Here is a 23,225-nt window from a genome sequence, read left to right as displayed (position 1 = left end):
GGCCAATCGAGGACAGTAATGCCATGGTCAGTACACCATTTACTGGTGGTCTTGGCACTGTGGGCAGGTGCCAGATCATGCTGGAAAATGAAATCACCATCTCCATAGAGCTTTTCAGCAGACGGAAGCATGTAGTGCTCTAAAATCTGCATTTACTCTGGACTTGGTGAAACACAGTGGTCCAACACCAGCAGCTGACATGGCTCCCCAAACCATCGCTTACTGTGGGAACTTCACACTGGATTTCAAGCAACTTGGATTTTGCTTCTCTCCAGCCTTTCTCCAGACTCTGGCACCTAGACTTCTAAATGAAATACAAAACTTGCTATCGTCTGAAAGGAGGACTTTGGACCACTCTGGAACTGTCCAGTGCTTCTTTTCCATAGCCCAAGTCAGACGCTTCTTCTGTTGTCTTGAGTTCAGAAGTGGCTTGACGATGGGAATAAGGCTATTGTAGCCCATTTCTCGGACACGTCCGTGAACAGTGTCTGTTGATACATAGACTCCAGCTTCAGTCCACTGTCTTTGAAGCTCCCTCAAATTATGGAAGCAACTCTTCTTCACAATGCTGTTAAGGCTGCAGTCATCTCTCTTGGTTGTGCAGCGTTTCCTGCCACATTTCCCCCTTCCAACAGACTTTTTGTAGATGTGCTTTGAAACTGCACTATGCGAAAATCTTGCTCTTGCTCTTGCTCAGCTTGTCAATGATGGTCCTCTGGACAGCATTCAGATCAGCAGTCTTCCCCATACTTGTGATTTAGTTTACTGAACCAAGCTGAGTGTTTTTCAAGGCCCAGGAAACCCTTGCAGGTGTTTCGAGTTAATTAGACGATTCAAGTGATTAGTTGAATACCCTATTAGTATACTTTCTCATGATATTCTAATATTTTGAGATGGGATATTTCAGTTTTCTTAAACTGTATGCCATAATCAGCAATATTAAAATAATAAAAGGCTTGCAATATTTCAGTTGGGTTGTAATGAACCCAGAATGTATGACATTTCTGTTTTTTAATTGCATTACAGAAGATAAAGAACTTTATCACAATATTCTAATTTTCTGAGACAGTCCTGTATATATACACACTAGGGGTGTAAATCGCGGGTTTTGTCACGATACGATATCATATCGATACAAAGAACCACGATACGATATTTGCCGATATCGTAAAGCCTGCTGTGATTCATTCACGATACATCACGATATAGTGCTCGACGATCGATTTAGAACAATATCCTGATTTACAACAAATCATACACAAAACCAACAAGGTACTGCAAACTCTTTATTTAGGAAATTACAAAGTGCTTCCAAACGAATGACTTGAAGCCCAAAGGGGAGCAAATTTCCTCGTCTTCTTGGACACTAGCCATAGCACCAGCCCAGGAGCCGCGTAGTTGTCGGCTCCCCTTTCACGTGCCGGCTCTGCTCACAACACAACTCGCTGCGCGCTGCTCCCGGAAAGAGGAAGCAAGCAACAATGAACTGGATTTCAAAATAAGTCGCGTCTAATGTCCGAGGTCAAACACGGCGATATAAATCAATGTTTACGTTTAGCATCGATGCCAATAAATCTTAGAGCATTATATCGATTAATCGATGTGTATCGATTAATCGTTACACCCCTAATACACACACATGCTCTGTTTGTCTGGTGTGTATTTTTTAAGATGTTGGCCTGCGATCCGCTCGCATTAATACGCTTTTGATGTTATAAAGCAATCAGTTCTTTGTAAGCACTTTATTTGTAAGCACTGGGCTACTTATTGGAGTGTACCTCGGATACATGAACCACACATACTGTGTATATATTTTTTTTGTTCATGATGCATTTTCTTGACTGGATCGACTAATAGTACAGACTTATAGTCTACAATAACACAGTAAAAATACATTTCCATAGTTAAAAGTTTTGAATGTAAGAATAACTCATTCACGAGGGGGCGATAAGGGATTTTGGGTCCAACTCCAAGCTCAACATTTTGAGTCTTGGTTTGTGTAATATAAATTCCCCCCTCAATTTTATGACATACTGCAAAGCAATATTTTTTTCCTTTTCTTTTTTTAGTAGAAAAAAATACAGTAATTACCAGGGGGCAACTAATTTCAATTCAACATCAATATGTCTGATTGATGTTGAATTGACATCAGAAATCCACTGGGTTAGATTTATAGATTGATAATAAATAGCTGGCACCAGTCAAGATGGGATCATGTGACTTACGTGCGCAAGCTCGTGGTGAGTCAATGGTTGTGTCCGGCGCTTTGTAGTAGCCAAGGATACAGCGCTCACAGTTGACCCCAGTGGTGTGATGCTACGATAGAACCAAGATTGGAAAAAACTTTGTGGCGTGCAAATAAACATGACTCACCTGACAGTTGAGGCAGACTCCGCCCCCTCTGTACTCTCCTCGGATGTCGAGGCTCCCGTGCCGCTGATCCACGTCAGTGTCGTAGAAGCAATCAAATGAATGGCGGTGACAGTTGCATGCTGCAAAGATTGAAGACTTATTTTGTCAACTCAAAGCATGTGTGGTGGTCTTCAAAATAACAGCCTTAGTATACATGTATATGCTGCTGCCAATGGGCAAAATGAACATTCTTGGTTTGTGTTGTTGTGTTGCATTTGTTGTTCTTCTTTTACATATTACCAACGGATTGGCAGATATTTAGCATCTTAAGTGAAACTGTGCTTGATTGTAATGTCATAATTTGCTGATTAGAACAATTACCATGACTACCATTACTGCAACTTACTTGCTATTTACGTATTTATTACTTCTAATTACAGTGGAGCCTCGGTTTTCGAACACAATCTGTTCCAGAAGGCTGTTCGAGAAGTGAATTGTTCGAATTCCGGATCATATTTTCCCATCACAAATAATGGGACAAAAATGAATCCGTTCCAAGCTCCCCAAAAAAGCAATTTTTTTTAAGCAATTTTTTCATTCGCGCAGTTTTGTCCAATTGCGCAACTGCAGCGCACCGTCGAACGTGCAACCGTAGCGCGTCGCCGACCGCACAACTGCACCGCCCTGGTCGCATTATTGTGACAGACCCGTCGCTGAAATTTAAAAAATATTTTTGAAGTCCTGCTGTACTTTCCAAAATTTAAGTGGACATCAGTGCGCAGGGAGCTTAGATTTGTCCGATCGCGCAATTGCAGTGCACCGCCGAGCGCGCAACCGTTGTGCGCTGCCGACCGTGCAACTGCACCGCGCTGGTCGCATTATTGTGACAGAGCTGAAATTTAGAAAATATTTTAATGTCCTTATGTACCTTCCAAAATTTAAGTGGACCTCAGTGGGCAGGGAGCTTAATTTGGTCCGATTGCGCAACCGCAGCGCGCCAGGTGCTCAGTGTCGCATTGCTTTCGGAGCGTCTTTGTGTTTTAGGATGAATTTACTGCTCCCACTTACTTCCTTTGGAGGCATGATTAGAGTTGATGCAATCCTCAGAGTAACGAGAACGGAATAACGAACGGAGTCAGTTGGCATGCGGTTCCTCTCAGGTCATCTCGCGAGGTTCGACAACCGAATTTCGTCTGACATCCGAAGCAAAGAAATCTCGAATTTTTTGTTCGAATACCGATTTGTTCAAGAACCGGGAGGTTAGAAAACCGAGACTCCACTGTACTTTCTAATATCATTTTCAATAATCCAAGGTTTCTCGGCATACTGTACACCGTCAGATTTCTTTTCAGATTTTTCTGCATTTTTAAATGAGTTGGGGTCAATTCTGAGGGTTTAACTTTTCTCCCAAGACATTACAATGGGGATCAATTATATGCAATATATGGCTGGGCTTGTCCCAATTCCCCAATTTCAATTGCAATTTCTTCGGATCTGTGATCTTTTCTTTTTAAACTCGTTGATTGACACCAAAATGCTGATTGTGCAAAGCCTATTTTTTTTACACATGTTAAAATAGGACTTGATCCCTTATGACGAGTAAAATAAAGGCTCTGCTTTTCCCTTGCCCGGAAACGGGTCACCAGGGTCTCCATCTAGATCCAGGCCTGAAGGTGTTAGAAAGCGCCTGGTGGACAGGCCTGCACCCATGGGGCCCGGCCGGGCTCAGCCCGAAAGGACGTGGGTCCCCCTCCCATGGGCTCACCACCTGTGGAAGGAGCCAAAGGTGTGCTCCGTTAAAGGCGGTACATTTCTGGTCTGATCCCCAGCTAGAGAAGCTAGCTCTAGGAAAATGGAATGTCAGCTCTCTGGCAGGGAAGGAGCCCGAGTCGGAAGCTCAGATGTTCAGACGAGACAGTTGGACTCGCTTCGACACACACTTTTGGCTCTGGTACCAGTTTTCTTGAGAGGGGTTGGACTTTATTCCACTCTGGAGTTGTCCGTGGTGAGAGAGGCAGAGCAGTTAAAGTTAAACTTTAAGTTAAAAAGTTAAAGTCCCAATGATCGTCACACACACATCTGGGTGTGGTGAAATTTGTCCTCTGCATTTAACCCATCCCCGTGTGATTTTGATCCATCCCCTGGGGGAGAGGGGAGTAGTGAGCAGCAGCGGTGCCGCGCTAGAGAATCATTTGGTGATCTCACCCCCCCAATTCCAATGGGTCCCATTTTTATAGTCTTTGGTATGACCCGGCCGGGGTTTGAACCCACAACCTTCCAGTCTCAGGGCGGACACTCTACCACTGTCGGGACACTTATTGCTCCATGGCTTGGCGCCTGTACTTTGGAGTTCAGTGGACGTTCAATGACCAATCACACAATCGGAAAACTCATTAATTGCACCAAAAAGCAATGACGAGTATGTGAACACATTGCAAAGAGTATGTGGCATACAATATTTTATTAGCCTAACTTTTTCTGTGTATTCTCAGGGGTATTTTTAGCAAGTGTAGACATTTAGAACAGGTCCCCCCCTCCCCAAACAAAATTAGGAGGTCAAGAATAAAGTGACATTTCTTTTTTGCTATAAAAGTTTGAAAAAGCACAAATAAAATCGTTGTTTTAGTTTTATGTGTGATTTTCACAGAGTAATCGGGCAAAAAGTATGACTTTTGGGATAGTTTTGGGATAGGCACGCATTATTCGGTTTTAAATTAATTCCTATGGGAAACGTTGCTGCTACTTACAAACTTTTTTACTGACAAACCTGATCGCAGAACCAATTAAGTTCGTAAGTAGAGGTACCACTGTACTTGGAAGGAGTACTGGAGAGTGCTCCTTTTGGGGATTCCATCATTCTGTTGGGTGACAGTGCTCACGTGGATAATGACAGTGAGACCTGGATGGGTGTTATTGGGGAAATACCCTCCCCCCAATCAGAACCTAATTGATGTTCTGTTATTGGCCTTCTGTGCTTGACATGGAATGTCCATAACGAACACCATGTTCAAGCATCATGGTGGCCATATATGCACTTGGCACCGGGACACCCAAGGTCGCAGTTCGATGATCACCTTTGTAGTATTGCCATCTGATTAGCGGCCGCATGTTTTGGACATTTGGTTGAAGAGAGGGGCGGAGGCGTCAACTGATCGCTACCAGGTGGTGGATTGGTCCTGTTGGTGGGATAAGATGCCAGTCTGACCTGACAGCCCCAAACATATTGTGAGAGTTTGCTGGGAATGTCTGGCAATATCCCCTGTCAGAAAGTGTTTCAACTCCCACCTCCACCAGAGCTTTGCCCACATCTCGGGGGAGGCAGGGAACATTGTTTTGCCCAATGATGTGGTGCTGTTGGCTTCTTCAAAACGTGATCTGCATCTGGCTGGAATGACTCAGAAGAAGTTGGGATTAAAATCAGCACCTCCAAGTCTGAGACCACGGCCCTCAGTTGAAAATGGATATAATGCCCATTACTGGTTGTGGATGAGATCATGCCCAAAATGGTGGAGTTCACGTAACTTGGAGTCTTGTTCACAAATGAGGGCAGGATGGAGCGTGAGATCGACAGGCGGATTGGTGCAGCATCTGTGGTGATGCGGACTCTGTATCGAACCGCTGTGAAGGAGGTGAGCCAAAAGGTCTTGGTTTACCGGTCAATCTACGTTCCTGGTCTCACCAATGATCACAAGCTGTGGGTCGTGACAAAAAGAAAAAGATCCCAGATACAAAAGGACGAAAGGAGTTTCTATTGCAGGGTGCCCAGGCTCTCTCCTAGAGATAGGGTGAGAAATTCGGTCATCTGGCAGGTTCTCAAAGTCGAGCCGCTGCTCCTCCATATTGAGAGCCAGATGAGGTGGCACGGAAATCTGATTAGGATGACTCCAGGATACCCCCTGGTGAGGCGTTCTAGGCTTGTTCCACCGGAATGAGGCCCTGAGGACATCCCAGGACATGCTGGTGAGACTGTGTCTCTCCACTGGCCTGGGTACACCTCTGGAATGAGCTGGATGAAATGGTTCGGAAGTCCAGGCTTTCCTGCTAAAGCTTGCTCTCCCTGCAACCCGATTCTCGATATGTGGGAGAAAATCGATGGAAATGGTTGGAAAAAGTGACTTCATACATAACCGGATTTTTTTTTTTTCTTGCAAACAAAGAAAGGACTACATTTGAGAAACTGTTATTCTTTTGAGTTTAAATGTCAGCCATATATCTCATGATAGGCAAGCAAAACATACAAAGCACAACACTCACGTTCACACTCGTTGGCACTGAAAGTGGTGGCTGGTTTCCACGGCATCTGATGGTATCCAGGGCAACACTGGTCACATGATGCACCACATGTGTTGTGCTGACAGTCGCACTGCAGCCTGCACACACACGCACGCACGCACGCACGCACGCACACGCACACACATGAGATATTCGCCGCAAGCGTGAAAGTTTACATCGCTATTATTAATGTTGCAGAATCGAACTCAAAAGCATTTGTTTGTGTTTGCAAGCAAAATGTAAAGCACTGTCTCGGGCCAACCATTGGCCTAAAAAAAATATTTTTGTTATTTTTTAGAACTGGGCTACTTTTTTTAGAGCCACAAAGGAGGCAATACCAAAAAAAGTGAGCAGCTTAGAATAGACTAGGGTAGAATAGAGTACAGTAGGGTAGGGTAGGGTTGGGCAGAATAGACTAGAGTAGATTAGAGCAGAGATTTGGCGGGAGAAATGGGGCTAAAATAGCAGTAATGTATATTCCAGGCAGGAAAAATACATACTGGGTACACCCACAGATGATTTATAGTAGATAGGAGCTGCTGAGGACCTTCTACACTGCCATCATCCAGTCTATCCTCTGCACCTCCATCACTGTCTGGTTTGGATCGGCCACCAAACAAGACAAGCGCAGACTGCAACGAATAATCAGGTCTGCGGAAAAGATAATCGGGACCAACCTCCCATCTATCAAATACTTGTCCCTGTCCAGGACAAGGAAACATGCAAGTAACATCTCTGCAGACCCTTCTCACCCAGGTCACAGTCTGTTCAAACTACTCCCATCCGGACGGCGTTACAGAGCGCTGTACAAAGTCAAATTCCCTGTTTGGCATGCACAAACTTGGTCAATAAAGCTGATTCTTATTTGTCTGTCGAAACGTGGGTAAATGCAGAGTAGAATAGAGCTGCGTAGATTTGTCGGTGGAAACGGAACTAAAATAGCTGTAATGTATATTACAGGCAAGAAAAATACATTCTGGGTGCACCCACAGATGATTTATGTCAATACTGTGCAGTGTAATAGATGCAAGTCATTGTTGCTATGGCCAGCAAAAGGACTAATTTATCTGAGCAGTGGATCATGCACAAAATCTATTTAAAAGCAGGAAGTTGCTGTATTTGGCTGCAAGAGGAGTGAACTCCATCTCCTTTCAGTCGTCAAGTTAGCTTGTTAGAGTGGCCCAATTTAAAATTTTACCATCAGACTTCGCTTCATCCATGAGTACCAAGAACGGCAACATGTCTGGGATTTCACCATTTAAGTTGACATTACCTGAAAGTTAGCCTTCTTTGCTTGCTAACCTGATGTTGCGGCAAAATAAGATGCACATTGCCTCTGTGACTTACGTATTGCTTTTTGTTTAGCTTTTTTTCTGTTGCGCTACGCTGTATGGTCATACTGAATCCATATGCCTTTTAATGTTGCAACAGGTTTTCTGCGTCACAGCTGGTTCGAAATGCTCCCACTGTGACTGTTTATACTGTGACATTACGGACAAATGCAACTGACAGTAAAAGGTTTTGAGAGGACAGACAGAGAGAAAAGAGAACAGAGTAAAAAAAAAAAAAAAAAAAAGTAGGAAACAAGTGGTATATGACTATTACAGCATAACACAGGATAAATGTCCTTATCCATGAAGGAAAAGTAAACCCAGTGAGAAAGGGATGAAACAATTAATAGGACAGGACAGAACAATAAAGGAAAAGGGTAGTAAGCCAGAGAGTTAGCGTGTGTGTGTGTATGTGTGTGTGTGCGTGTGTGTGAGCATGTGTGTGTGTGTATGTATGTGCGCATGTGAGTGGTGATGTTCCTTTGCAGTGATTCCCTCTAATGCTAAGATACTAAGCCAGGGGTGTCAAACTATTTTTTTTCGCGGGCCGCATTGTAGTCATAGCTTCTTTCAGAGGGCCATTATGACTGTCAACCCAAATAAATGTATGAGCACCTCATATTATATACAGTAAAAACTACAAAACAAACTGACAAATAACTCATTTTCAAATCAAATGAGGAAAAACTGGTCAAATATATAAAAAAGATATTAAAAGTGAAGACAATTGGATATTCTAGTAATGACACACGATTTGTCTTCGCCGGCCACATAAAATGATGTGGCGGGCCGTATGTCACGTACGGGCGCCACCTGTGACAGGACCACACCCCCTATCAGCGGAATCGCCGCCACCTCCCACAGCCTCATGGACAGCGCTATATCAACGCCGCCAGCGCAGACCCGAGTGTCCGTCTGTCCAGTGATATTGTTTTGCCTTCCGGTCCACGACAAACCGAAGTCCGTGAAGAATCGAAGATGCAACAGAACAGCTTGTTTTTCCCAGCCTGATCGCCCGCAATAAAGTCTCTATCGCGACCGAGGCTAGGAGGCTCGCGGACGTTCCGGAGCCCCGCCTCGGCAACATCAAAAGATTCAGCGGAGACCCCAAACACGTGAGGGCGTTCGTGATTAAGTGCCGTATAATGTTTGGTCTCCAGCCTGTCACGTTTGCATCGGAGCCTGCCAAAGTCGGGTTCGCCCTAACCCACCTCACGTACAAGGCGCAGCTGGCCGAATACGAGAGGGGGGCCCCAGCTTGTGACACGTTCGACGCATTCGCGGAGGAATTGCTCTGCTTGTTCGACCTGGGCTCTGCCGCCGAAGACGCCGCCGAGGAACTGGCGACGCTGCGTCAAGGTAGCCGATCGGTCACAGATTACGCCCTCAAGTTCCAGACCCTGGCCGGCAGCAGCGGGTGGAACGAGCCGGCGCTCGTTAAAGTTAAAAAAGTCAAAAAGTCCCAATGATTGTCACACGCGCATCTGGGTGTGGTGAAATTTGTCCTCTGCATTTAACCCATCTCCGTGTAATTTTAATCCATCCCCTGGGGGAGAGGGGAGCAGTGAGCAGCAGCGGTGCCGCGCTCGGGAATCAGTTGGTGATCTAACCCCCCAATTCCAACCCTTAATGCCGAGTGCCAAGCAGGGAGGAAATGGGTCCCAGTTTTATAGTCTTTGGTATGACCCGGCCGGGGTTTGAACCCACAACCTTCCAGTCTCAAGGCGGACACTCTACCACTAGGCCACTGAGCTGAACGTCAGCACGTTCCTCAACGGTCTCGCGGAGTACATGAAGGACGAGCTAGTTTCCCGCGATTGGCCGCGAACCCTGAAGCACGCGATGAACTTGGCGGCCCGAGTATACCGGCGGATCCGAACGCGGCGGCGCGATCGGGAGCGGTGGTCCCTGCGAAACCCGCCAACCGCACCACCCGCCGAGCCCATGGATCTGGGAGGGGGGTCATCGAGTGACGGGGTGTCCGTCAGGAGCCCGGGGCTCACGCGGCGTTGGGGGATCCGCGTGAGCTCGACCAGCACAGGCTCTCCCAGTCCCAGTACGCCAGTGCTTCTCAAATAGTGGGGCGCGCCCCCCTTGGGGGGCGCGGTGCTATTCCTGGGGGGGCGCGTGTGACCCTGGGGAACAGGCTTTTTTTTTTGGCAGTACTAGAATAAAGTGTAATTGCGCGTTTACTACAGCAGGGGGCAGTGGCGCTCTCATTGTTACTTCTGTCACGTTTGCGACAGTGCAACATTTTACGACTTACAAGACAAGTTAGGATAGTCACGGTGGGGAGGGGGGGGGGGCGCGAATAGATTTCTTCTTGCTAGGGGGGGGGCGTAACAGAAAATAATTGAGAAGCACTGCAGTACGCTCATGTTACAGGCACGTGTCCAGCTCGCGGCGGGCGACCGGAACGTGGGTGCTCTGGTGGATTCCGGGGCGGAGGGTAACCTCATGTTCAGTTGCCTGGCCAGTCAAGGTACTGCTCTCCGGCAATCACCACAAGACCATCCAGTTTTTTCTTCTTCCCCTCCCAGGACAGCAGCTCATCCTGGGGCACCCTTGGCTGCGGCAGCACAACCCGGTACTGGACTGGGAGGTGGGGGTGGTTCGGCAGTGGAGCGAACGCTGCCATCGGACGTGCCTGAGGGCGGCCACCAGCCTGCTCGGTGGAGCCCCGCCCAGGTACAGCCCTGACATCTCCAGCGTACCGGCGGTTTATCACAAACTCAAAGAGGTTTTTAGTAAGGCCAGGGCCACCTTCCTTCCTCCCCACCGGTCTTACGATTGCGCCATCGACCTTCCCCCCCAAGGGACGCGTCTACTCCCTGTCCGCTCCTGAGCGCCGGGCCATGGAGGAATACATCCGGGAGTCCCTGGCGGCCGGCATCATACGGCCGTCCTCATCACCTACGGGAGCGGGGTTCTTCTTCGTGGAGAAGAAGAAGGGCGCGCTCCGCCCGTGCATCGACTACCGGGGAATAAATGCGATAATCGTTAAGAACCGATACACCCTGCCTCTTCTGTCTTCCGCCTTCGAGTGCCTTCAGGGTGCCACCGTCTTCACTAAGCTGGACCTTCGCAACGCCTACCACCTGATCCGCCTCCGGGAGGGAGACGAGTGAAAGACGGCTTTCAACACCCTGAGCGGCCACTACTAGTAATTGGTGGTTCCGTTTGGGCTCACCAATGCCCCAGCGGTTTTCCAGGCCTTAATAAACGACGTGCTACGAGACATGCTGGAAAAGTTCGTGTTCGTTTATTTGGACGACATCCTCATCTTCTCCCGCTCGCTCCCTGAACACATCAAGCATGTTCGGACGGTGCTACGCCGCCTCCTGGAAAATTCGCCCTACGTGAAGGCAGAGAAGTGCGAGTTCCACGCCTCCTCTGTCAAGTTCCTCGGCTACGTGGTGCGCAAGAGGCTGAACGCGAGGCAAGCAAGGTGGGCTCTGTTCTTTGACTGGTTTGAGTTCTCTCTCTCCTACAGGCCGGGTTCCCGCAACGCGAAGGTGGATGCCCTGTCGCGTTCGTTTCCTGGCGGGGAGGAGGGACGGGGTCCGCCTCCCACTATTCTCCCGAGCTCGGTGCGGGTGGCGGCGCTGTCATGGGAGATTGAACGCCAAGTGGAAGCCGCATCACGCGATCAACCCGGCCCCAGCAACTGCCCGGAAGGTCGCCTGTTCGTCCCTGAGGCCCTGGGATCGTCCGTGCTGCAATGGGCACACGACTCACGCCTGGCCTGTCATCCGGGAGCTGCGCGCACGAGGTACGTGGTGGCGCAGCGTTTCTGGTAGCCCACCTGGCAAGTGGACACCAGCGATTACGTCAGAGCCTGCTCAATATGTAACCGCTGTAAGACCTCCACTCGTCCTCCGGTCGGGCTACTCCAACCCTTTCCGGTTCCCCGGCGTCCCTGATCTCACCTGTCCATCGGCTTTGTCACGGGCCTTCCGCCCTCGGAGGGGAACACAGTGGTCCTCACGGTGGTGGACTGGTTCAGCAAAATGACGCACTTCATTCCTCTGCCTAAGCTTCCGTCCGGAGGTGTTTCGTCACAATGGCCTCCTACAGGACATCGTGTCGGACCGTGGCCCGCAGTTCGCGTCCGCCTTCTGGGCGGAGTTCTGCCGACTCCTCGGCGCTACGGCCAGCCTCTCGTCGGGGTTTCACCCTCAGTCCAACGGTCAAGCGGAGCATCTGAACCAGGAGCTGGGCAGGTCCCTCCGATGCATGGCCGCCGGGGACCAGCGTGGGTGGGTCCAACAACTGCCTTGGGTGGAGTACGCCCACAATTTCCTCCCCAGCTCGGCTACGGGACTGTCGCCCTTCCACTGCGTCTTCGGGTACCAGCCACCCTTGTTCGCTCACCAGGAACGTGACACGGCGTGCCCGTCGGCCCAGGCTTGTGTCCGCCGTTGTCGTCGTGCCTGGGCGAGGGCCCGGACCGCTCTTCTCTGCTCTGTTTCAGGCTACGCCCGCCAGGCAAGCAAGCGCCGGTTGCCGGCCCCGGAGTACAGAGTGGACCAGCGGGTGTGGCTCTCGACGCAGGATTTGGCGCAGTGAAAGGGATCCCGCAAGCTGGCGCCACGCTTTGTTGGGCCGTTTCCCATCCAGAAGGTGATCAGCCCGTCCGCCGTCCGTCTCCTCTTTCCGGAGTCCATGAAGGTACACCCCACGTTCCACGTGTCCCGTGTGCGGCCCCGTCTTTGAGAGCGCATTGGCGCCGGCGCCCGTGCCGCCGTCGCCCCAGCTCGTCGAGGGGGGCCCGGCTTACGCCCACCGCTCCTGGGTCCCGAGCCGCTGGATCCTCGACCGTTCGCTCATCACGGAGTTCCATCGCTGTCACCCGGACCAACCGGGCCCGCGGTGCGGACGGCCGAGGACTGTTGAGGGGCCCAGGGGTAAGGGCCCGAGACGGCCTTGTCCGCCGGTGCCGGAGTCTTCTGCCCCCGCGTCCGTCGATCCTGCGTCCGACGAGGAATCAGACGTTTCGACGGAGTACTAACCCTCCGCCTGGTCGTTTGGGGGGTTGCCTTCCTCTGCCTTCTGATTTTTTTTGTGTTTTAGTGCTCTGGGGACGTCAGGAGCCGTCCCTTGTGGGGGGGGTTCTGTCATGTACGGGCACCCCCTGTGACAGGACCACGCCCCCCTATCAGCGGAATCGTCGCTACCTGCCAGAGCCTCATGGACAGCTCTATATCAACGCCGCCAGCGCAGACCCGAGTGTCCGTCTGTCCAGTGATATTGTTTCGCCCTCCGGTCCACGACAAACCGAAGTTCGTGAAGAATCGAAAATGCAACAGAACAGCTTGTTTTTCCCAGCCTGATCGCCCGCAATAAAGTCTCTATCGCTACGCACTTGGCTGCACTCTCCATTCCCTTACAGCCGTATCTGGCCCCAGGGCCTTGAGTTTGACACCTGTGAGCTATAAGTATATTGCGTTTTTATGGCTATGTGACTAAATTTATCAGTCAACCTATTCCTCATTACCTCGTCATCATGGCGTTTATTTTAAGGCAGTTCTTCCTATTTAAATGCTCTCCCGTCACTCTGTCAGTTTATTTGCATTGCTACTTCTTCCTGCTTGCTGTCTGTCTCCCACACTGACCTCCGTTACCGACCCTGCCAGGGTTGGGAACCCCGAATGGGTCAATGGTGACCCCCAACAAATTCGGGCATTTCTGACCTGTTGCAGGGTCAAATTTTCCCTTCAGTCTTGGACAAAGTCTGGGTATGTCATCACTCACCTGACCGGACGAGCTCAATTCTAGGGCACCACCGAGGACTATCAACGAACCCCCGCCTGTGCCTCCTTCAAGCGATTTGCCAGCGAGATGATCAAGGTCTTCGACCTGGGGTCTGCGAGCTTTGATGCCGCTGCTCGGAATACACCAGGGGCAATTGCTTCGTGGCGGACAACGCAATCGACTTCGGGACCTTGCTGAACTGCAACTCCTGGAATGCCACTGACGTAGTCAATCTTTTACCACAGCCTAGCGGACTACATTAATAACGAGTTTGTCTCAAACGACCGACCCAGCACCCTCGACGGGGCTATTGATCTGGCCACCCTCCAACAACGGGCGCATTCTGACCTAAAGAAAAGAGAAGAGGAGATAGAGGCAGCCTACCACCCATGGCCGTGCTTCATTTTCAGCTCATCGGTCTTCATCGTCGCCTACTGCCACCAAGCCCATGGAGTTTGGTCATGCCTCTCTCACGCCTGAGGAGCACCAGTGACTCTTCCAGGCCAATCTGTGCTTGAACCGTGGGGGTGGGGGGTGACAGAGCGGCAACCTGCTGAGTAAAAGCCAGGAGCTCACCCGCTGCAGGGGAATCAGGATGAGCTCAATAAACCTCTTCCCATCTCCTGCTCTCCGACATTTCCACACCTTGGCCGCCCTAGTCGACTCTGGAGCCGAGGCCATGATTGTGGATGCATAACTCGCTCGACAACTGGACATTGGCCATCACCCATTGTCTCCACCAATTCCCGCACAAGCCCTGGATGGTTGACCACTCTGCATGTTAACACATGTCCCTGCTGCGATAACAATGCTCCTGTTAGGCAACCATCGGGAGGGTATTCAGTTTCATCTCCTACGTGTCCCAGGTCAACCCCTCATCCTGTGCCATCCCTCATCCTTTTCTCTGCTGTTCACTTCAAACACGCTCCATACGAACACAATGCTCTGGTATCAGACGCTTGCTCGATCACCTGCTCGTTTGCTGTCACAATGTACCCTACACAAATCCGAAACACTTCTTCGCTATCGAGTTTGCTAGCGCATGCGCAGTGATACTGACCGGCAGAATAACATCCGGTTGTTCCCGAAGATGATCTTTTTTCTGAAATAATTTTGGGAGTCAAAATTTGGGTGCGTATTATACATGGGTACAGGCTTTTTTCCAGCATCGACATGCCATTTTTAGGGTGCGTATTATACATGGGGGTGCATTATACATGGAAAAAAACGGTATTTTGTGTCGTCTACTTGTATGTCTATCGTGTGCTATGTCTCGTCACTGTGGGATAGAGGAAACGGAATTTTGATTTCTTTGTGTGTCTTGACATAAGAAGGGATTGACAATAAAGCAGACTTTGACTTTGACACACGCACACGCACAAACAAAATCTGACACACGTGAACTCAAGCTTTGCTAATGCACATGCATGTGTTGTTGCTGGCAAAATGGAGGCAGGCCTCTAAAGTGGAACTAAATGTTTGTGCTGCTTCCCAGAGAACATAGTAGACAGGCAAGTAGACAAACAGACAGAGTGCGTGTGTGTGTGGTGCGTGCGTGCATGTGTGTGTGTGTGTGTGTGCATGTATGTCAGAGAGCGTGTGCACAGTGTGCGTGAAACAAAGGCTTCCCCTCTAAAAAGGTTTGCCCAGAGTTCAGGTCTGTTAGCATTTTGTGCTTTGTGCGCTTACTTGTAAGGATCGTTGAGGTCCTGAGCACTGCATGCTTCAGCGTGTCCGTTACACACACAGCGTCCACCGATGCTGATGTCTTTGATACTGTAGTAATACTGCACAAACACACACGCCAACACCAGGTGAGAAACAACAATTCATTCCAGCAACAGTAACATAGGAACATACAAGGGACAGGTGCATACAAGTTGGAGCCAATAGTGAGTAGACAGGCTTTACACAATCAAGGTTTTTGGGGGTCAATCAGCAAACAGTGGTCAGGTTTAGGGAGTGAAAGATGCTACTCCCCTCCGGACGGCGTTACAGAGCTCGGAACGCCAAAACCAGCAGAACCAGAGACAGCCTCTTCCCCCAGGCTGTTGCTCTGATGAACTCACACCACACTTAAAGTCTCAGAGTTATTACTGTGCAATAACATCCTGCTCTCCACACCTTTTTTGAATTTGTCTCCACTGTTTGTACTATGTGTCCTCTCTGCATCCATTGCAGCCTGGTCATCCTGGAAGAGGGACCTTCCCATCTGTGGTCTCTTCTCAAGGTTGATGGTTCTCATTTGAAGGTTCCCATTTGAAGGTTCTCATTTCCCCTAGCTGGAGTTTTGAGTTTTTCCTTGCCCTTTTGGGAGTTTAAGATCAGGGGATGTTTGAGAATATTTGCCATTTTTCACATGTCCTGAGTGTTGTTAGTCACCTAAATGTTCAACAGAGGGTGTGATTTACCGAAGTCAAATTCCTTGTTTGGCACGCTCAAACATGGCGAATAAAAAACTCTTGAATCTTGAACATTCAACATTCCAGGACCACACAGACATTGAACTTCAATCCACTGATGACTGCGCGGTGTTAGCTCACACCCCAGACTGTATGCAGCCCTCCCTCAACATCATTTCTGGTCTGTACCAATCTATTGGTCCTCAGGTCTACGTTTAAAAAACTGAGGTCATGTCCGAACTCACTTTAAATGGTATACGTATATTTAATTCTAAATTTGAAAAACGTTATTGAACACAGCTATCGTAATTTTCAGACTATAAGTCGCGGTTTTTTTCATAGTTTGAGTGGGGGGGCGACTTATACTCAGGAGCGACTTATATACATATATATGTTTTTTTTTAACTTTTTTGGGCATTTTATGGCTGGTGCGACTTATATTCCGGTGCGATTTATAGTCCGAAAATTACGGTACCTGATGAAACAGTACAAACTTTGGTGTTTATAAGCTAAAGAGCGGTTTTCGCATTTTTTGAGAACAGATTTAATTTTTTTTATACTAAGGAGTGGTTTATATAATTTTTGAGAACAGATTTAAGATGTTATACTAAAGCGTGGCTTTACTGGTAATTATTTCCACCTTATTATTTCTTTGTATGTTACTCTATTTGTTTTTGCGAATTAAATAAGGGCATTTCTGCCTGAAAGTTAAAATCTCTCTGGGTCTATTTTTCATAAAAAAAAATAAAAATAAAAACTGTAAAATGTAATTGGTTGGAAGTGTCCACTTATTGAAGTGCACCTGCGTGGTATCCATCTGATACGTCATACTCGTTGTTCCAAAGCGGTACCGTGGGTGTTACATGAGCAAAGTGGTATCATCAATAGTTGACGCACTATGAAACACCTTTTTGTCGACAAGATACTTTGATTTGGAATTTGTGTGACTGCTGCAATGTGTTTGACTGAACAAGTGTGACGTTAAATGAGAGGGACCATAGAGTGAGCATGCAGATGCCTAGGTTAGTTTCCTGCGCTAGCCGCTAATGACTGATGTCCTTACCCGGCGTGTGACAGTTGGATCTCGCAAGGCTTTCCCCATCAAATGGCCGAGGAGCGTATTGGTGCGCAGGAAACGCAGGCGGATGTTCGTAGCTTTGGTGAAATCACGGAGCACAGGGGAGTAAGAGAAGTTCTTCGCTCCCGGACGCCCGTTCACCAGTGACACTACAATCTGTGAAGTGAATAATAAAAACAATGAATAAAATAAACTATAGGGAAAATAAATATGCACCAAAATACAAAATTTAAAACATTTGTTATGTTTAACAACAATTACCATTCAAATACATTGCTATTATGTTGGATTAATGGATTAATAATGCTATGCCAAGTTGCTAATGCCATGTTTAACATGCCATCCATCCATTCTCAACAACACCTATTTTGCTCAGGGTGATGGGAGGCACTGGAACCTATCCCAGCTCACTATAGGTGAAAGGCGGACCACAGTGATCCCTCGCCACTTCGCGCTTCACCTATTGCGACCTGGGTGCGTTGCGGGTTTTTATGAAAACAAATCCTGCGGATATATTTGGTGCATCGCGGCTTTTTGCGGCGTCACTTGGAGTGCGGGGCTTTGTCTGCCCATATGACGTTACAGCACACTATTGGCCGGTTGAGAAGACGAGACCAACAGGAACATGTTGATCTGTATCATTGCCGCTGATTTGCTTACAGCTGTAAGAGCAGTTCTAACCACACTTTATATCAGCCTCCCACGACGTATTCACTCTTCCACTTCATTTGCATCAGCAGAATCAGCAGCATTTCTGATATGCACTTTCTTATGTCACGAACGAGGCAGGATAGCCAAATGCAACACGGGTTTACACAAACATTAAAGGAGACAAGGAGGGATGGAATGCTGGCAGAGCAGGACAACAAAGCAAGCTGACGTGCTGATCAGCGAGCGTTGTGCGCCATCAAAGCAGACGGGCATAGGAAGTTCTTTCAAGCTTTTTCAAGGTGTCCCTGATGGTCAAGTGGTTAAGATGCGGAGCTTTTACCGCCCGTGGCCTGGGTTTGATTCCCAGTCAGGAAACCATATGTCAGTCTATTGTAATTTGGCAAAGAATATTGTTTTTGAATAAAAACCAATAACCATCCCCCTCAGTTGCACAAGCACTCCTCTTTACTGTTCACAAGCACAATCACAAGTACGAGTCATCTTCATTCATAAGCACAAAAGTCTTTCCTTATTAAAACACAGCAGCAAAATGTGTTCCGTCAACTTTTCGTGTCCTAATAGACATTGATGGTATTTATTTACATATTGAAACACATAAAGGTGAATGTCCATCCATCCATCCATTTTCTGTACCGCTTAGTCCCCACAGGGGTCGCGGGCATGCTGGAGCCTATCCCAGCCGTCATCGGGCAGTAGGCGGGGGACACCCTGACCCGGTTGCCAGCCAATTGCAGGGCACACAGAGACAAACAACCATACGCACTCGCACTCACACCTAGGGACAATAAATTACTCCTTTTGACCAGCAGGGGGGTTTGTGTGCACATGAAGCCGCGAGAAATGAACCTTTTTGCAAACCGTTTGGTGGGAAAGCCTCAAACACCAATGAAGCCTCATGTGCCCATCACTACTCAACAGCGAATCAGGAAACAGGCATTGAGCTACACGGTGTATCACGCAAACGGGAAGCAGGTGGCATTGCAGACCCAAGTGGCAGTGTATTGAGGCAGATGAACCACTGCACACTGACAGGCTTCCGGGGTTTAGATACATGCCCTAATCAGCCAGTAACAAGGGCACAGGTGGCAGCGACCAGCACTGATTCCGTATTGGATATGTGCTGGTCCGGGGGGAGCGTCAGCTGGCCAGCACAGAGAGAATAGAGTGGAGCCATGACACGTTTACACTTTAAAATGTTTAATAAGTGTTTAAAAATACAATAAAGTGTTTCAAACTAAAATTATAAGAGTCTTGTGCGGATAGTTTCCGGGGGGCGCGTCAGCCCGTCAGCAGGCCGAGAGCAGAGCGGAGCCGTGATATGTTTACACTTTAAAATGTTTGAAAAGATTTTCAAAATGTAATAAAGTGTTTAAAAATAAAATTATAAAAGTCTTGTGTGGATGCCCTCGCGCTGGTCCGCAGAGCCATGACACATTTACTCTTTAAAAAGTTTAAAAAATGTTTAAAAATACAATAAAGTGTTTAAAAATAAAATTAGAAAAGTCTTGTGCGGATGCTCTCGCACTGGGCCACAGGGGCGCGTCAGCCAGCCAGCACAGCAGGAGCAAAGCGGAGCCATGACACGTTTACACTTTAAAATGTTTATCAAAGTGTTTGAATATACAATGAAGTGTTTAAAAATACCGTTTTTTTACAATATATAATACAATGCGCCCCCATGTATAATACGCACCCTAAAAATGGCATGTTGATGCTGGAAAAAAGCCTGTACCCATGTATAATACGCACCCAATTTTTAAAAAAAAAAATGTTTAATTTTTTTTTTTTGTTTTGTTTTGTTTTAAGTCCCAATGATCGTCACACACGCAGGGAGGCAATGGGACCCATTTTTATAGTCTTTGGTATGGTCTTATATGTATAGGTATGTCTGCCCCTCGCTCACCGTCGGATCATTGCATGTGTTACTGTCATGATGTCTGTTTGGTTTCTGTTCCTGTCTTTGGTAATGTCACCCTGTCTTTTTGTTCCACGTCTTTGTCGGTCAGTACTGTTGTTGGTTTTGTTGTACCATGATTTTCTTAAAAAAAAAAAAAAAAAAAATTTAAAAAAAATAATTTAAAAAAATTTGTACCCATGTATAATGCGCACCCCCGATTTTAGGACAATAAATTAGTTAAATTTCGCGCATTATACACGAAAAAAACCGGTACATTAAAGTGTGTAAAGATAAAATTATAAAAGTCTTGTGTGAATGCCCTCGTGCTGGTCTGTGGGTCAGCCAGCCAGCACGACGAGAGCAGAGTGGAGCAGTGACACGTTTATGGTAGTTTTTTGGTGACTTTTTATTAGTGAAGCCCTAAAGAATGTTTCTAAGTCAGTTTAACTTTTTAAAAGTGTTTTAAAATACAATAAAATGTCTAATAATACAGTAAGTGTTTAAAGCTGTGACACGTTTATGGTAGTTTTTTTGTGACTTTGTATCAGTGAACCCCTATAGAATGTTTCTAAAAGTCAGTTTAACTTTAAAATATTTAAAAAGTGTTTAAAAATACAATAAAGTGTCTCATAATATAGTAAAGTGTTTAAAAATATAATATAAAAATAATTAAAATTATAAAAGTCTTGTGCAGATATTGTAAAGATATTGACTCTACATCACCTATCTTAGAACCAATTATCAACAATAAACGAGGGATCACAGTACACCCTGAACTGGTCATGTTTGACAATGCCAGTATGATTTATATTTTCTAATAAATGTTTTAAAAAGTGGCGGCACAGTGGGGCACTGCTTAGGACGCTTGCCTCATAGTTCTGAGGTGCAGGGTTTGATCCCGACTCTGGCCTTCTTGTGCGGTTTGCACGTTCACTCTTGCATGTCCTGCGTGGGTTTCTTACGAGTCCTCTCTTTTCCTCATATTCCAAAAACGTGCATGATAGGCTGATTGACCGCTCCAAAATTGTCCCCAGACGTGAGTGTGAACGGTTATTTTCCTGTGTGCCCTGCGATTGGCTGGCGACCAGTTCAGGGTGTACCCCGCCTACCGCCCTAAGACAGCTGGAATAGGCTACAGCGGGCCTGCAACCCTAGGAGGATGAGCGGTTCAGGAAATAAATGTTTTCAAAAAGTGAAAAAATAATTACAGATTAAAAAATAATAATAATTAGACTCCATTAGACTCATGTTGGTTCGTCTGGATTTCTTCCTGTCTGTTTTGCTAGCTGTTTTCGCTCTCTGGCTACTGTCCAAACTGATTCCCGTTGCCGACCTTGCCTGCCTGCCTGTTTGATCGACCTGTTCATGAACTCCGCCTGACCCGACCTATTGCCTGCTCCTGACCACAAGTCAGCCTTGCTCCTTGCCTGCCTGCTTGAACAACTACGAACTCTGTCTGGCCTGACCACCCGCCTGTCCGCAACCATGTATTGCCTCGGCTGTCGGACACGGCGACACCTGCTTGCCTGTCTGCCTGCTCTTATCCCTTAAGCTTTCAGTCGAGCCCCGGCACCTGTCTGTCATCCGCTGCTGCAACGCCGCTTCCTTGCTACACCTGCTCTGCCAGCGTTTCAGTCTCCCACTTCTCCTTTCTCCTCATCCAACGAACAAAAATCTTACTGGACATGGCTGTCCTGCCCTGTTCGTTACAGGGGCACACGAAAAAGAATAGAAAGCTGATGATGAAAAGAGATGAGTTGGTGGTAAGTGCTGTATCTGTTACGTATGTAGGTAGTGCTTCCAGGCTTCCATTAAACAGCAGACCTGCTAACAAGTTGAGACAAAACAACATAATGTAAGTCTGTTAAAATTTGCTTAATTTGTTACATTATATGCCATTATTAGGCTTCTTTCAAGAATTTATTTATAAAAATCATCAAATCTTAAATCGAAAGCTTGTGTGAAATAAACTGAACCAACCATATTTTAATGGCTAAGTCTATTTTGAGCATTTTTTCGTTGTTTTTTTTTTTTTAATGCAAACCCACCCAGGTTCTTAATTAGACTCGTACCAACACGCTTCAAAACTAAAATGCTTATGTTCTGCAATCTCCAGTAACCTTGGGGGATGACGTAATTTCAAGTATGCCAAATGCATTGTTGATTGCCCCGTTCATTGCTCTTAGCCACTGTTATCATGTTATTCGGCGCAATACCTAGGAACGGTGTGCCGATGCATTGCTCACATTTAGGCCAACAGTTGTTTGAGTGGCAAATAGATAAGAATAAGCACGTAAATTGATCTTTTTAGTCCTGACACGGGAAAACAGATTTCACGCCAGTGTTGAGTGTTATTTGCTTTTCTTACAAGCACTTCGAAGATCTCAGACATCAGAAGATTCTCAACCGTTTATATCATCATAAGGGGATTGCAAAAAAGTAGGTTTGATTATCATCACTTTTGAAATACGTCTAGTGTTACTGCTACTACGTGGCAAATGAACTTCTCATTGTTACATAATCTTCATCATTATCTAAAAAATATACTATATTACGCAGTGTGAAAGCACCCCATCATTATTGTTTGTGTGTGGCTTCCACAAATTCCCCTGGTCATCAAATGTATTAGTTGCACATTTATCATCTGATCAACAATTAATGTGCACGTTAAAGGGCATCTTACTGGGTCTGAATGGTCCACAATGTGAAAATGTTTAAGATGCAAATCATGCCAGCCTTGGTTAGTTGTACCTTCCATTGGGGTTACAAGGCAATGTGGGGGCCCCAACTCTTACCTTAGCGGTTAGTGCTCTATGCTTCCAAGCGGATACAATCCACAAGTTGGGTGAAGCTTTTTTTCCACAATGACTTGGACTTGCACGAATGCAATTGGCGCACTTTTGCTAGGAAACGTCTATTTCCAGCCACCAAAGGCTCACAAAGGTGTATATGCCCTTGTTAGACTCAGTCCTACCAGCACAATGTCTACCAAAATATCAAAAGAAAGAAAACCCATATACACAGACTGTGGTCTGCGCTCGCGTTGCGTTTGGAACAAAAGTAGGGCCTGTGGTCTTTAAATTTTCAAGAGTGAGTTACATGCTATACATGGCATACTTCGTTTTCATACTTGTTTGTGTTTGCAAATTTGTTACCAATGCATTTTAAGATGGCCTGACAGGCGAAGGAACACCAGGCAGGAATCAAGATCATGGTAACCTTAACCATCAAGGTATAAATAGACAAATACATGAAGTGAGGGAGCCAGGAGAGACAAAACGATGGAGAGTGTGCTTTTTTACATTTATGGTATATCCTAAAATAAAAAGTTGAATAAAGTGATATTAATATCTTATTATTTTATGGTTTCAGATACTGCAATTGCAAAAAAAAATAAAAAATACCAGGCCAATAATGAAATGATGAGCTAACAATGTAATAATTTATTATGTTACTGGCCAAAAGTT

At 46.8% G+C, this 23,225-nt stretch overlaps 1 protein-coding gene across 5 annotated transcripts in view; it reads right to left on the bottom strand.

The window, feature by feature from the left end:
- The window catches only part of lama5 (laminin, alpha 5), a 348,173-nt gene that overhangs the window by 256,821 nt on the left and 68,127 nt on the right, over positions 1 to 23,225 (bottom strand). For all 5 annotated transcript variants that reach the window (XM_061273125.1, XM_061273122.1, XM_061273123.1 and 2 more), the window contains 5 exons: positions 17,175 to 17,345; positions 15,399 to 15,496; positions 6,607 to 6,722; positions 2,374 to 2,492; positions 2,226 to 2,316 (listed from right to left, as the gene is read on the bottom strand). In XM_061273125.1, the coding sequence (XP_061129109.1) occupies positions 2,226 to 2,316; positions 2,374 to 2,492; positions 6,607 to 6,722; positions 15,399 to 15,496; positions 17,175 to 17,345 (595 nt within the window). The remainder of the gene's footprint in view (positions 1 to 2,225; positions 2,317 to 2,373; positions 2,493 to 6,606; positions 6,723 to 15,398; positions 15,497 to 17,174; positions 17,346 to 23,225) is intronic.

Source organism: Syngnathus typhle, linkage group LG2 (assembly GCF_033458585.1).
Source record: "Syngnathus typhle isolate RoL2023-S1 ecotype Sweden linkage group LG2, RoL_Styp_1.0, whole genome shotgun sequence".
In the NCBI taxonomy this organism is placed as follows: Eukaryota; Metazoa; Chordata; class Actinopteri; order Syngnathiformes; family Syngnathidae; genus Syngnathus; species Syngnathus typhle.
The sequence above is the reverse complement of the archived record's forward strand: the minus strand, read 5'-3'. Positions and strand labels throughout refer to the sequence as shown.